At 36.9% G+C, this 14,877-nt stretch overlaps 1 protein-coding gene and 1 long non-coding RNA gene across 19 annotated transcripts in view; one reads left to right on the top strand and one right to left on the bottom strand.

Annotated features, from left to right (window-relative positions):
* Positions 1–14,877, bottom strand: part of LOC103150271 (pleckstrin homology domain-containing family A member 5-like) — a 117,854-nt gene that overhangs the window by 2,610 nt on the left and 100,367 nt on the right. For 13 of the 18 annotated variants that reach the window (XM_016680554.1, XM_016680557.1, XM_016680556.1 and 10 more), the window contains 11 exons: positions 11,526–11,588; positions 11,365–11,445; positions 10,559–10,708; positions 10,376–10,477; positions 8,779–8,937; positions 7,329–7,487; positions 5,740–5,860; positions 4,800–4,915; positions 3,056–3,271; positions 2,269–2,430; positions 1,342–1,475 (listed from right to left, as the gene is read on the bottom strand). In XM_016680554.1, the coding sequence (XP_016536040.1) occupies positions 1,342–1,475; positions 2,269–2,430; positions 3,056–3,271; positions 4,800–4,915; positions 5,740–5,860; positions 7,329–7,487; positions 8,779–8,937; positions 10,376–10,477; positions 10,559–10,708; positions 11,365–11,445; positions 11,526–11,588 (1,463 nt within the window). The remainder of the gene's footprint in view (positions 1–1,341; positions 1,476–2,268; positions 2,431–3,055; positions 3,272–4,799; positions 4,916–5,739; positions 5,861–7,328; positions 7,488–8,778; positions 8,938–10,375; positions 10,478–10,558; positions 10,709–11,364; positions 11,446–11,525; positions 11,589–14,877) is intronic. The other 5 variants (XM_016680571.1, XM_016680562.1, XM_016680564.1 and 2 more) reach the window with 2 other exon arrangements.
* Positions 11–14,867, top strand: LOC107838385 (uncharacterized). The gene is made up of 2 exons (XR_001664440.1): positions 11–244; positions 14,124–14,867. It is a non-coding gene; the product is annotated as an uncharacterized LOC107838385 (long non-coding RNA).

Raw genomic sequence — 14,877 nt, 5'->3', positions numbered from 1 at the left:
AATGTCATAAAAACATAATAAGGATGATCATAAGTGTTTTAGATTATTAATTTTATTTAAAGGTGACCCATTGAACAGGTTAGGATCAGTCTATGGGCTACAACGAAATATATTCACTACATTTTTTACACAACATCCTTCTGAGATAATGAGATTTTAGTCTGTGTCAGTGTGTTCTGATGAAATGTTCTGGAACTCAGCTTGGGTTGCTTGGTAACGGGCAGAGTTCCACTGTGGTTGCTAGGTAACGGGTCTGGGCTTCTCTGGGGTTACTAGGTGAAGGGCAGTGCCTGCTGATTTGTGACGTTATATATGAAAAATGTTTGAAACAGCTCACTTTCTAGACATCAAAAACATTAAATGTCAAAAACTGTCTGGATGTTTTTTTATTTAAGCGCTTGGGCTGTTTTTAGAAGCGGTAGAGACCCAAAAAGAAGTACATAAACACACAAAATGTAAATTTCCCCTTTATTTAAACTTTTTGCAGCACTGGTGGAGTGCCTTATTCACAGTTATCAGACATGCAGAAAACTGTCAGGAAACAAACCACGAGTTCCTATTTGCAAATGTTAATATCAGACAGAGATAACCTAAGTAAACAAGCTCATCAATATTTAATCTAGGGCTACAAATAATGGTTATTTTATCTAAATCTGATTAAAAAAAATAAAAGTTGCCACATTCTGTAATTTCTTCATTTAACCACTTGGACTTTTTAATGCAATATTAAAAATACAGTAAAAGTTGCAAATAAACAGCTAAGTTCCTTTTTTGAATAATAAAATGAAAATTTCACAGACTGGAGTGGTTTTGATGGGAAGGTTCTTCCTATTTGTGGTTCTCTGGAGTCCCAAAGCTTTAGAAATGGTTTTCTAACCCTTCACAGACAGATGGATTGTGAACGACTTTAATTCCAACCTGTTGTTGGATTACTTTTGGTATGTTGCTTCTAAAATTGTTGTCAGCTGTTGCATTTTTTTTAAGTTAAGTTAACCACAGTTTATTGAAGCTTTAACAAGGGGTAGCAATCACATTTTTATAGATTTTTCCCCTTTAATCAGCAAAATCATACCTTTAAAACTGTTTGTTGTATTCACTCAGGTTATATTTGTCTAACATTAAAGTTTGTTTCACGATCTGAACATCTGTAAGGGGGAAAATACTTTTTACAAACACAAACTTGTTTGTGACCTCTAAGTTTATCCATAAAGCCTAATTACTGAATCTGCTGAGAAATATTATTTAGCTGCAAGAAGCTCCTTTATATACAAGATATTTCTCCTATTAAGTGCCTGAACAGAAATGTCCATAGTTTAATATGACCGACTCGTGTATATTTACCTGTTTTTTGCTATTAGGGCTTTAATACGATCCACTTTCCGCCGCTTATCGGCTTCCTGCTCAGGACTCAGCGGCTCTTCTGGGTCTGACTCAATGTAACGCTCAGGAATCAGAACTTTGTCTGGAACAGAAAGCTGGGAAAGAAAAACAAGAACCTGTTAAACATTTCATATAAATCAACTGCTTTGTAGATGACAAATAAAGGAAATAAAAATGATGCTGATACAGTTTAATAGATTTCCTCACCCGTTGTGTTTTAACATTAGGACTGAAGCTAATGATTATCTTAGAAATTATTCTGACAATTAATCAATTCATTAGATAAAAAAGTCACATTCTGTAGATTTTTTTGCTTAACCACTTAAGCCTTTTTTACACAATATAGAAATACATTAAAAGATGGAGATAAGCAAATAATTAGTTCCTTTTTTAAATAACAAAAATAAATTTAATTGTCTAAAATGTAATAACATAGTAATCCTTCAGTGAATGTTTGATCATTTGCAGCAAAGGATGCTAAAACAAATATTCTATACTTTCCTGTTGATTATTTTTTCAATTAATAACTGGATGGCAAAAGGTGCTTATTAGAATTTTTATTTTTATTTTTTACAGAATCTGAAGCAGGTGATACTAAAACTGCCACTTGAGGAGTTATGGGTAGAACATATTCACAGGCAGCAGATTTTCTTTTTCATTTTAAATGCAAAATGTATTTATTTTTTGTATTGTGGCTTGATTACTGCTCTGACTGTGCTGTTCTTTCAGGAAATGGCTATTTTTAGAGTCATCATATTCCAGTTAACGATTTAACAATTACTAAATTATAAGACAATTGTTTTAAAAAAATATCGATCACAGCTGACACCACACCAAACCTGTCTAGTCGTGCCAGAGTGTGGTGAGACTGGTGTTCTGCCGGTTTACCTCTCGGTCCAGGTTGAAATGATCGTCCTGCGAGGACTCTTTGAGGCGGGCGATCTCCTCTGCGGGCGTCTCCTGCTCCCTCACCAAGTTCTGGTGTCTGAGCGACGCCTCCAGCTCCTGAATGTCACTGCTCATCACCTCATCTCTGCGCCTCATTTGGGACTGAACATGACAACAAACAAAACAAAAAAGACAAAATTACAGGATTTGATGTGACGCGTAAGGAAAAATTCACCAATCGGTTGAAGATCATAACGGCCTGAAATCTACAGACGCATACAATCAATGTTTAAACAAATTGTAAAGCAAGTACGAACTCTCTGTGTGAATAACAAGGTTCTGGTGACCAGCAGAGTAAGTACATGTAGTAACATACATGTAGGCTGTATTAGCTTGCAGATAAAAGCTACATTAGAAAAGCTTCTTTTGTTAGTCCAGCAGTAAATATCACTGACATTTATCTTAGTATTACACAGGGGTGGGCAGAGTAATCAAAAGTTGTAATAGAGTATTATGTGGAATGTATTTATATAGTTCATCTGTTAGATAGGAATGACTAGAGAGCCAATTGTAAGCTTGTGGTTTTTTGTTGTTGTCATAGCAACTCCATAGCAACTGCCTGCCAACATGGCTGTCAGTTACAAAGTTCACAGATGTGTGACATCACATCAGAGCTATGATTAGGTCACCTTTGATAAAACATTGAAATCTGCAGATCCGAACTCAAAGAAAACTGAATACGAGTATCAGTCATTAAATCATTAAATGGGTGTCAATTGACCAGCACCTTCATGCTGTGGAAATGATTCTCCCTGTTGAACGATTGACTGCGTGAGGGCGTGTTCTCCAGGCTGCCTCCCCGGAAGCTCAGCGACTTCTTCTTCTCCCTGAGGGAGCCCTGCTGGTGGCGGCGAATCCTCTCCATCTGCTCCTCCACGCTCATCCTGGGCCGGCTGCCGTCCACCGCGCACAGCTGCTGCTCCACGGCGCTGCGCGGCCGGTCCTAGACACACACCAAAACACAATCCTCACTGGAACCGTGACTTTGCCTAAAGCAGAGAGCCACTGGCTTTTCCCACAGTAAAGTTCAAGCACTTTCAAGCATTTTCAAGGTCATTTTTCAAACTGTTCCAGCAGCACACTTTGGAGATAAAAACAATACAACTCAACTGCAAAAGACAGTTTAAACTCACTGTTTTATGATACAATTTATAAGTGTTGCTAATAATATCTTGAGATCGTATTCTACATTCCACAGCAGGGGCAAGTTAAACTAAAATAAAACTAAAATGGTAACTTTATTTGATAGGGTGCGCATAAGACTGTCATGATACTGTCATAAACATGAAAGGAATATTCATGAATGTTTATACCTGAAGTGTCATTCAGTAAATGATGACACTTTTAATGCAAAGTTGATACTTTTAATGAAAGTTTCACCAAAAGTTGTGAAACTTTTGGTGAAACTTTGAATTATAAGTGTCATTATTTACTGAATGACACTTCATGACAACAGTCGTAAAAACTTATGATGGTTCCTTCATATTCCGATTGTGACTTTATTACTTTATTTTCATATTTTTTATTTTTTATCATAAGTACAGACCCTGTGACATGGCACGCACAGTGAATATAATTTAAAAATAGCACAATATGGCCAAGACATCCAGCACTGCGACAATATTGCCACAGTAGTGACTTGTTTTTATGTGCGAGGTGAAATGGTGTCACGCTCTAGTTAGGTCAGCCCCCCTGATGCAGCTTTAACTGTAAAACTGGGGATTGTTGAATATACTGTAAAATTTACCAACAACAATAGAGAAAAAGTGACTTCTTAGACTGTTGCATGTTTTATTAATGTTTCCGTTCTGAGAACCAGACTGAAGTGAAACCCAAACAGCCTGGCTGCTGTTGCTGGCACGCTCCTGCAGACACACATGGCTGCGCTCTGAGGGCTCGGGGCTTATTACTGCCTGAATAGAAGAGGCTGATGATGTGAAGTTGCTAATTTTCCGGTTTGTGCTTTGCTGAAGGACTCGCAGATGTGGACCTGGTGTTAAGTCCAAGCACCGTCCAAGCTGGACCGAAGCTAAACTTTACTAGCTTCAGAAACAATCCAGTTGGAATTTTGATGAACCGTACATAAACAAGCGTTTACAAGAGATAGATTGTGTTATATATTCATGTTTCTTTAAACAGAAAGCCGTGCAGACACACTGGGAAGGGGACACACCCTTCTGCGTGGTGCACTAATGATATGGTTGGTGTATGTAAAATGATAGTGTTTGAGGCTGGAAACTGCATAAAGCTGCTTTAAGAGCATGAGTAACGGCCTGGCCATGTGTTGCACAACTTGCACACAATTAAAATGGGAATAAATACAATTTGAGAAAATTAGATGGTGTCAAGTTCACAGCTGCCTACAAAAAGTTCACCATGATAGAATCAAAAACAGTAATTTTGTGCCATTTCTGCAGATTAAACAGCTAAAACACTGAGATTAAGTTTCAGGTCTACGTTTGGTGACTGACCGTCCTGAGATCAGGCTTCTTGGTTTTCCTCAGTGTGACATAAGATGCGATGGAGGAAGACTCAGGCACTGGAGATTTGGTTCTGGGTGGGACGATGCCAACAGGGTAAGACATGCCTAAAAAAAATAGTAAAAAATGTTAACATTCAAATAGTGTTGGAAAGATGCAATATCTACAGAGGGATTATTTGTTTGTAAACATGGTGGATGTAAGAAAAAGCCAGCTTCCCTTTAAACCATCGCCAGTTGCCATGGTTACACACGGTTTTAACATGGGCCAGCATGTGTTTATTACAGCATGATAAAATAAGTTATGCTACCAAACTGACATTGGTGATTAAAATAAGTCTCAATGACCCAAACGCGCTACATGCAGGTGAGTGGAGGAAAAAATGACAGAAACTTCAGTGGCTGGACTTTAGCAAGAACATTAAAGCAATTCCGTTCATAGTAAAACCAGCTCTCACTGAGATCCACTGAGTGTCTCTAAATATGACAAACAAATCCATGGTGAGAAAAGGCACCAAAAAAGGTTTTTTGTAAAACTGTAAATTGACATAAAAAACTAAATCCACCTATTTTGGTCATAACTAGCTGTCATTTTGACTGCAGAAAATTTTGCACTGTTCTAATAATTTTTTTTTGGTCAGGCAAAAATAAAAATAGATAATCAGTTTATAAAGATTATTGCAGTGTTTGGTCATATAAACAGAAAAATCCCATAAAATTCACATGTGAAAATAACTTGTGAAAACCATATACTACATACAGCTGCAGTCATCAAGGCAGGTGGTAAACTAAGCTGACAGAAATCAAAAGTGCAGCAGGTTGAATGGGAGGCAACGGGAGGTTAAAAATAAAACCTCCAACATCTGCTGCAGATAACGGGTGCAGTGATCTGCACTAAGCCATTAAGATGTATGTTTTTTACTGGTTCCCACCTTTGTTTCCCACATGCTCTCTGTCAGACGGGTGTTCAGATCGGTCCTCTCCGTTGTTCTCGTCCACCTCGGCCACGGTGGTCAGCTCTGGTTCACTCTTATACAGCCTGTAGTCGGGACCCTGCAGACGGAAACAAAGTTAACGCACATGGAGAACAGAAATACATGCAACTGTAGTTACCATTCAGTTAGAAAGCAGGTGGACAAATTCAAACTTAGGCATGGTTTATAGCAGGGATGCAAACAATTAATCAACTTACGATTAATTGTCGATTAATGGTTTATTAGATTATTGTGAGTTCCAATCGATTAATTACGAATTAACTAATAACGACCTTCTTTTAGTGTTGTAGTTTTACCGTCATCCACAAGAGGGTGCTGCTGGTCATCGTTAAGCAGAGTCAATTGATACAGAAATAAAGATGGCAGGCCATACCAGAACAGGAAAAAAAAACAGTCCAAACCTTTTCTATTTTTCTGTGCAGCAACCCAAGAGGATCCTGTTTTCCTATATTTAATCAGAGTTGGGTAGTAACTAGCTACATGTACTCAATTACATTTACATTTGAGTAACTTTTTTGAAAAAATTTAATTTTAGGAGTATTTTTACTACATTGTACTTTTTACTTAGTAAATAGAATAATTTTATCACTAGCTATTGTTATTCTTACTTGAGTAAAACTTCTGGTTTCTCTGCCCCCTTAATGAAGAATAAACATGTTTTAACCAAATATTCACCAGACAGAGACGCACAAAGGTTTTGTTAAAGTTTTATAAGATTTTTATTGAAAGAAACAGATTTGAAGAATTTTTTTTGTCTGATGATGTTATTTTTTGTTACTTGCATGAATTATTGACATTTTTGTCCTTAAAATGCCAACATTTCCACTTAACTTTACATTTTGGTCCATCTGGTGATGTAATTTTTAAACATTAGATGATTGATAATTTGATCAGTTACTCAGTACTTGAGTAGATTTTTACCAAATACTTTTTTAGTCTTACTTGAGTCATTTCTTGGATGGCTACTTCTTTCCTTTACTTGAGTAAAAATATAATGAAGTAGTGCTACTTTTACTTGAGTACAATTTTTGGATACTTTGCTCAACTCTGCATTTCATAAACATGTCAAAGTTTATTAATATAAGAAAACCACAACTTTCTGTTTATCCAGTCAGTGTTTAATACAGCTGACAAAATAATGCTTTAATTCAGCATATTATAAAACTGTCGGCCTTCATGTTATGTAAAGAAGGTTGTCCATCTTGATAAATAGAAAACTAAGGTTTTTAAGAAACTCTCCGCTTATCATTTAATCTAAAGATCAATCAACTTTAGATCAACTCATTAATTGATAACTTGCATCCCTCGTTTATAGCATGAACAGAATAAGATGACACAACTAAAGAACACAGAAAATAAGCAAAGGTTTGGCTTCAAAAATGAAACTAAATCAAAAAAGATGGAAGCATTTTGAGGAACATGGATGTGACCCAACTAAAAAAAATAAATAATTAAACAAATCCAGTGAACTCAGGGATGTGATGAAGCGGTTGAGGGCGGCGGGGTCAACAGGTCAACAAGCTTACGCTCTGTGAGCTATTCCTTTGATTGGCCTTCCTGTCCTCCGGCCTGTGGAGTGACGCGGGCCGCGCACCAGAGTGAGAGGCGGGCAGAGGGGGAACGACAGGGGAGTTCGGCTCGTAGGAATGGGGAAGAGGCGGCCGCGGGGGTGCCGAGTCCTCCTCCTGGGGATTATATAGGGCATTACAGGACAGGAAGCAAAGGGACACATGGTGCCACCATGCAGGATCAGGGCAGCAGCCATCTGCTGCAGAGCCGTTTTAGCCCATGGTGTGTGCTGACCATCTGATTAGCCAGATAGCGCCCCCTCTATTGTTGCTGCTTGACTGATGCGAATCTTTAGGGCGATTTATGCTGTTTGCAAGAGGAACCGGCTATTTCTGGACTCATTATTGCAGAAGATTAAACACTTTTTTTTTTTACAAGAAAATATGTCTCGGAGTTCATTAGTTTTAATTCAATTGATTAAAAAAAATCTATAAAAAAAGAAGCAACTTTTCTATTCTATTCAAAAGGACAGGCTAAAAATTTAGGGCTGAAATGATTAATTGTGACGAATCGATTATTGAAATAATCATCACCAAATATAATAGTCAATTAATCTTTAACTGGAGTGTACACACTCAAACAAATCTATAAAAGAAATCTATAAAAAGACAAAAATTAATCCAAATTTCAGTTTAGATTCAGAAGGACAGGCTAAAATGTGGAACTGAAACAATCAATCGGATTAATCATGAATCGATTATTGAAATATTAATCGACTAATTCAGTAACAAATTAATTATTTACTGGAGTATTCAGACTTTTCAAAGAAATTTGTAAAATCAAAGACAAAAATAAACCCCAATTTCTGTTCTGATTCAAGAGGAAAGGCTAAGAAATGTAGGGCTGTAATTATTAATCACATTAATTGTGATTAATCGATTCCTGAAATAATTATCAACTAATTTAGAAATTGATTAATCATTTACTGGAGTATATAGACTCATATAAAAGGCATTTTCTGAAAGAACAACACACTCAGAGGAATAACTAAGCAAAAACTTTTCAAAAATATATACATTTTGTACTTAAGATCAGAAGCAAATCTCTAAATATGCCAGAACTCCTCAAGTGGCAGTTTTTCACTTTGTTCAAATTTAGTAAAAAAAAAAAAAAAAATCTCCTAATAAGCACCTTTTGCTAACAATTATTAATTTGTTAATATAAAAATAACCACCAAATCAGCTCTACACTTTATTAATGTTGAGCAGAAAGGGCTGAGCTTTTCACATTTATGTTCGAAGGATAATTTTTGTTGCAGCCGCTTTGATACAAATAATTCAGAGTTCACTAAAAGAATGCTAAGTTGTAACATTTTAAGGAATAAAATGTTTATTTCGGGTTCAGAATGTTCCAGTTTTTTATCTGATTAATCATGAGTTGTTGCAAAAAGGTTTAAAAGCGCCTCACCTCATTTTTGTGCTTACTGAAGTTGGAATTGGACCCGTAGAAACCCGTCCCGTCGGCAGCATTTCTCTGAGCTTTCTGTTTGTCCAGGGCCTCCATCACATCCTGAATCCTCCAGAGCTCCTTCTGGATGCGGACGTGCTGCTGGCTGGGAGGCTCCGTCTGAGAAAGCAAACCAGTCGGTCACTGGTCTGACCGATGCTGCATCAAGGTCAGCATATACAACCAGAGTTGGGCAGTAACTAGTTACAGCTACTCACTTACATTTAAATTATTAACCTTTTGGGAAAAATTACTTTTAGGATTATTTTTACTTATGAAGTATCTCTACTCTTACTTGAGTAAAATTTCAGGATTTTCTACCCACTGAATGAAAAACAAACATGTTTTAACCAGAAATTCACCAGACACAGACACACACCTGCAGGTTTTGTTCAAGTTTCATAAGTTTTTTATTGAAATAAACTGATTTGGAAAAATGTTTCTTTTGCCTGATTCTCATTTTTGGTAATTATGTTATTTACGTGAATTATTTGCATTTTGGTCTTCAGAATATCAACTTTTCCACATAACTTTAAATTTTGGTTGGTCTGATTATGTATTTTTAAAATATTAAATGACTGATGTTTTCATCAGTTACTTTTACCAAATACTTTTTTACTCTTACTTCATTAAAAATATGCTGACGCAGTCCTACAATATCTGGGTACTCTACCCTCCACTCTATAAGACATACAGCCATGAGATTCCCATATCTTCGCTCTACACTCTTCTTCAATCGGATGTTACTACTGGTGGAAATGTCAAAGAAGATGACAGGAAGTAGTAGGAGGATGATTGCTTGCTTTTGTTTTTTTCTGGCTCCACCAGAGCTCTCACAGCATCCCACAGCTCATAAAAAGTTTCTGTTGACTCCATAGGTCTTCTGTAAAATCAATGACTAGTTTCCTTAAAACATTGCATACGTAGCCACTGTGGGCTTGTCGCCTGAATAAAACTCCAACATCTCCTCTGACTGGCTAATAGATGATGAGCACTAGTGTCATATATATCTCATGTAACTGTTTACATTTGACACTGTAATGTTTTTTAGTTATTTATTGCGTGAACAAGTTTATTCACGTGTGATCTTAAATTAATTTCTTATTTAATAGAAACATAAAATTGTATGTATATTTCCAATAAAGGTTTTCGCGCATTTTAATGGAAATGCAGCTACATGGTGAAAATCCCATAGGTTTTCTATGGGATTAACTTTTTGTGATTAACAGTGGTGGGTTTGTGAGAAATAAAGGTTGTCCAAAATGACATGCAAGTGTCTGATTCTCTGCTCTGAAATGAATGAGAGTCAAGCTCCTTATTGCTACACTTTTCCCACAATACAAGATAAAATACAGACTTAATTAAAACTTGCAAAACAATTCAGTCATCAATAATTCACTTTGCACTCAGCCAAGAGCCCTCAAGCAGAAACCTTGTATTGCCAGAAGCATCAATAAAAAGCCTCGCTGAGTTTTCTCTGGGGCTCTAAAATTTACCGTTCTGTATTCAGTGTTAATGCTGCATTAACTTGTCATTCGTGGAAGATAAAGGATCTTACCTGTGGGCTACCAAGAGCTTCAAGCTGCTGCAGTAAATTGTTCTTTGCTACAATCACTTCTGCTTCTATCCGTTCAGACTCCCTACTGGAGCGCTCCAACTCCTAGGAGTCAGAGAAAACAATAAGGTAAAAACTTCCATCTTAAATTACATAAAAAACAGAGAGAGAACAGCCTGAACTCACAGCAGTGACTCTGGACAACTCCCTGCAGGTGCTGAGGAGGCCGCTCTGCAGCAGGTCTCTCTGCTGGATGACGCCCTGCAAGGCGGCCGGGTTTTCTGAGCCCAGCTCAATCTCCTGGCTGGCCGACAGAAGCGCCGTCTCCAACGTGTGCTAGAAAAAAAACACATACAGGTTATTAAATATATATATCTGACAAAACTTAATTTTTTGTTGTATTGGCAGCCAGTTAGCGGTAGCCGAATCAGAACGCAATGAAGATGTTTGGGTGTGACTAAAACTTTCAGAAATCTGGTAGAAAAGCTGAGTACATTTGAAATTAATCTGTGAAATTTTCAAGAAAAGATATGGAAATTTCTGAGTTTGAGAAGTTAAAAATGTTTGAATTTTGAAACCAAAACATCCATGTTTTTTCTAGAATTTTTTTTAGATTAATCTCAAAATTACAGAGTTTCTTTCTAGCAATTTTTTAAACCTTTGGAGCTCAGAAATTTCCTTGTTTTGAGAAAACTGTGTTTTTTAGGTGGAAATTTCCTCCAGTTTTTTCTGTCCACAACGACCCTTATACGCCGTCGTACTTCTCCAACTTGTAACCCGGTTTTAAGTTGGTTTGTGATTAACCAAATGAATGTGTCGGACTAAATTTTCTCTCAACTCTTTAAAAACCTACAAAAATAAACATTTTAAACAAATAAACACTACATTGCATATATAATTTAGCTTTATTCTTTTTAAAATGACGCCACCATTTGTCATTTTCTGTGCTGCTGTTTTGTCTGAGGATTTAATGATGACAAATGTCTCCTCACCTTCTCCCTTAACAGCTGCTGAAGTTTCTCCTCCTGCATCTTCACCACCTTATCCTGCTCACACAGCCTGCTAATTATACTCTACATACACAGAGAACAAAAGTAAAAAAAAAATATCTTACAGCAGAATGAATAAATGAGTAATTGAGGAGTGAACTTACATCAATATCCTCCACCTCTGGCATGTACGTGTAGACCGGGTCCTTGTAGTCTTCTGGACTCATCTGTGAAGACGAGCGCAGCTTTAGATGGAGGTAACAGATCTGCACATACACTGTAGGATCTGGAGATCTAATGCAGTGCCATTACAAGGCTCTTTCACTGAGCCAGAAGATTAAACCCTGAACGGGAGCTCATAATTCACCACATCAGAAAACCTACATTACCCAAAACCCGCAGTGGAAAGCAGACGGCCCAAACACAATCTCTGTGCAGGTGGAGCTTGTGAATCATGTTTCTCAGGTCGTTTTTCTCCATCAGTGAGACAAGTTCGTATTATTGGAAACGGGAAAGGAAGGCATGAACATGAAACCAGAAGTTTACATACACCGACTGAAAACACTTATTTTTTTCTCACTGTCTGAAGTTAAATCAGAACAAACTTCTCTTGTTTTAGGTCAATTAGATTTACCAAAATTATTTCTATTTTCTGAAATCCTCAATGATGAGAGAGAGAATATGTCAGATATTTATTTACTGTGTCAATGTCCTCACATTGGTAGAACCGGTGTAACTGGGTCAAGTTAGTGGGTCGCCTTGACTGAGACTTAAGAAATGTATTGTGTGTAGATATTCAGCTTGGCCATCTCTGACTGGTGAGAAGCTGACGGAAAATTAAAACATCAGATCTGATCAAAGTAACACATCAAAGCTCTTCACTGTGGACCATAATGTTGGGTCAGGATCTCTTTATTGTATTCTGGAAGTGTTTAGCAATAAGGTTGAAAAAAGCACAAAGATTTGAGAAGCCATTTAGAATAAAAATGTTTTATACGACAAGTCAAGCTCTGGTTGTTCATGCTAATCGCTAACAAAGATGCAAAACTGTGGAATCACTATCTTTGGTTCTGAATATTGGTAAAAACTTGCTTTGCAAGGTGTAGTCACATCTAAAAGAAATAATAAATGTTTACTCCAAGCAGGAAGACAAGAAGAAATATTCTGTATGCTGCATTTTTATCTTCTTATATTGTAGTTTCTAAGGGAAAATAGGATAATATTGGTTTTGACAGAGCAAATAAAAAATCAATGCATCTCTAAACGCATAGGAACAAAGTGTAAATGTATTGTGTAAACAACAGTACTTCTAAATGCAGATCGAAAACTGTCATGTTTTTCCCCTTTAACTGATTCATCTGAAGACAAAAAACACTAACGAGGTCAAAATGTGACAGATTATGGAAGTAAATAAATATGTGCTGAAACAATTTGTGAGACTATGAAAGAAACATTAGATTTCAGCTGCATTGGATCCCTCGTTTCCACAAAAATAATGTGCACATAATACACATTTACCAACTCTTTAAAAATATAAAACAATACAGTCCTCAAATATTGAGACAGTGACTTATTTCTGAGTTGATTTATGTTTCTAGCCACATTGGATATGAAACAGCAGAAAGAGCAAAAGATCAGATACAAACACAGTACACTGAAAAAACACCAAATATTACCAAGTATTTTTGTCTAGTTTCTAGTGCAAATAGCTTAATACTCTTGAAATAAGACAAAAGTAACTTTTGAGAAATATATAGGAGCTTATGCATCTTTAAACATTTAGGAACAAAATCTAAATGTTAAGTTTATGTTTAGTTTAAGTTTACTGTGCTAGTTCTATTGAAAAAGTATGTTGCTATAAGTGAAAATATTTGCCAGTGGAACAAGTACTTTTTCTTTTTAATAAATATACAAGAATTATTGGCTTAAAACAATCTCCTATATCTTGCTGAAAAGTTACTTGTAAGTTAGTTTTGTCTTATTTCAAGTGTGCAAAGATATTTGCACTAGAAATGCTTGGAAAGATTTTGTGTTTTTGCAGTGTAAATACAATGTTTATAGCTTTTACTATTGAAGTACAATTATCTTACTTGTTTTGGTAGAAGACCTGTTTGGTTTCACAGTAAACCGTTTATTAATTTTAAGTCCAATATGAGAGAAATAAAAAATAACCCACAAAATAACTCACTGCCCAAATATTTTAAGACTCTACGGCAACATTCCTCTCACACGTTGAGTGGTTCACACACCTTCCCTCTGCTCAACCACATGGTACATTTAAAGCAGCAGGAACCACATGGCATTCCACAGAGAACATGCACGCTCTCCTGCAGCCCAGAGAGCCTCACGGTGGGGTCATGTGGACTACCAGCGACATGGGGAGGAGGACAGGGGAGGGACACAGACTTCTGGCTACGCAACAGGTGGGAATGCAGCTAGCTGGAGTGGTGCCGGTATGTCAATGAAAGGGTGAGACGGGTCCCAGAAGGGGTCAAAGAGGTGATGTCAATAACAGGGCAACCGCTTTATGACACTGGTGAAGGGAGAGAATGGTAAAGGAAGGTTTACTCAGAATATACCAGAATAATTTAAAGTGCTGAGTGGTTATATAACCTACAGTATGCTATAACTTTAAAGGTGACCTATTATGCTTCTTTGGACAGGTTAGGATAGGTCTGTACATTTTTTGCACATAATCATTTTTCATTAGTTTGGTCAGTTCGTTCTGACAAAATGTTCTTGAACTCAGCTTGGGTTGCTAGGTAACGGGTGGAGTTCTGCTGGGGTTGCTAGGTAACAGGACTGGGCTTCTTCTGGGGTTACTAGGTGAAGGGCAGTGCCTGCTGATTTGTGACGCTATATGTGTAAAGTTGTTGAAACGGCTCACTTTCCAGACACCAGAGAACATGAATTAAATGTCAAAAGCAGTCTGGATGTTTTTTTCAACCGATCTAATGAGATTTTTAAGGATGCATCAATATGAACATTTTAGTCGATATTGATATCAGATATTAATATTGCTGCTTTGACTTATAACCGATAATTACCAATATTACATATATATATTTCTCTACTGGCACTCGCACGTGAAAATAGCTGCAAACAGCACGCAATTATACATACATCTTTGAGAAGGATTAGAAGAGCCTCTTACACGACCTACAAGAATCCAGCAAGTGGTTCTTTGATAGTAAGTCAAAAACAAAACACTTGTCTTTTACAGCACGTATTTGTACAGCAGTAAAACCAGCTTGCTGGAACTTGAATGGGTTGCTAGGTAACGGGGATGGGCTTGGCTGGGGTTGCTTGGTAACAGTGCAGTGCCCCTTGAGTGTGACTTAATAATCGGGCTGTTTTTGTTTTGTTTTCCCACACACACAAAAATATTAACTTTTTGCCAAAAAGTGACAGGGTGTTTTTTTTTTTTTTTTTAAGTGCTTGGGCTGTTTTCCAAAGCATTTGAGATACAAACGGAAGTATAAAAGTGAGCCAAATTATGAATTTTGCATAATAGGT

This window comes from Poecilia formosa, unplaced genomic scaffold, assembly GCF_000485575.1.
Source record: "Poecilia formosa unplaced genomic scaffold, Poecilia_formosa-5.1.2 Scaffold246, whole genome shotgun sequence".
Lineage (NCBI taxonomy): Eukaryota > Metazoa > Chordata > Actinopteri > Cyprinodontiformes > Poeciliidae > Poecilia > Poecilia formosa.
Note: the sequence above shows the minus strand (reverse complement) of the source record. Positions and strands in the feature narration are given on the sequence as shown.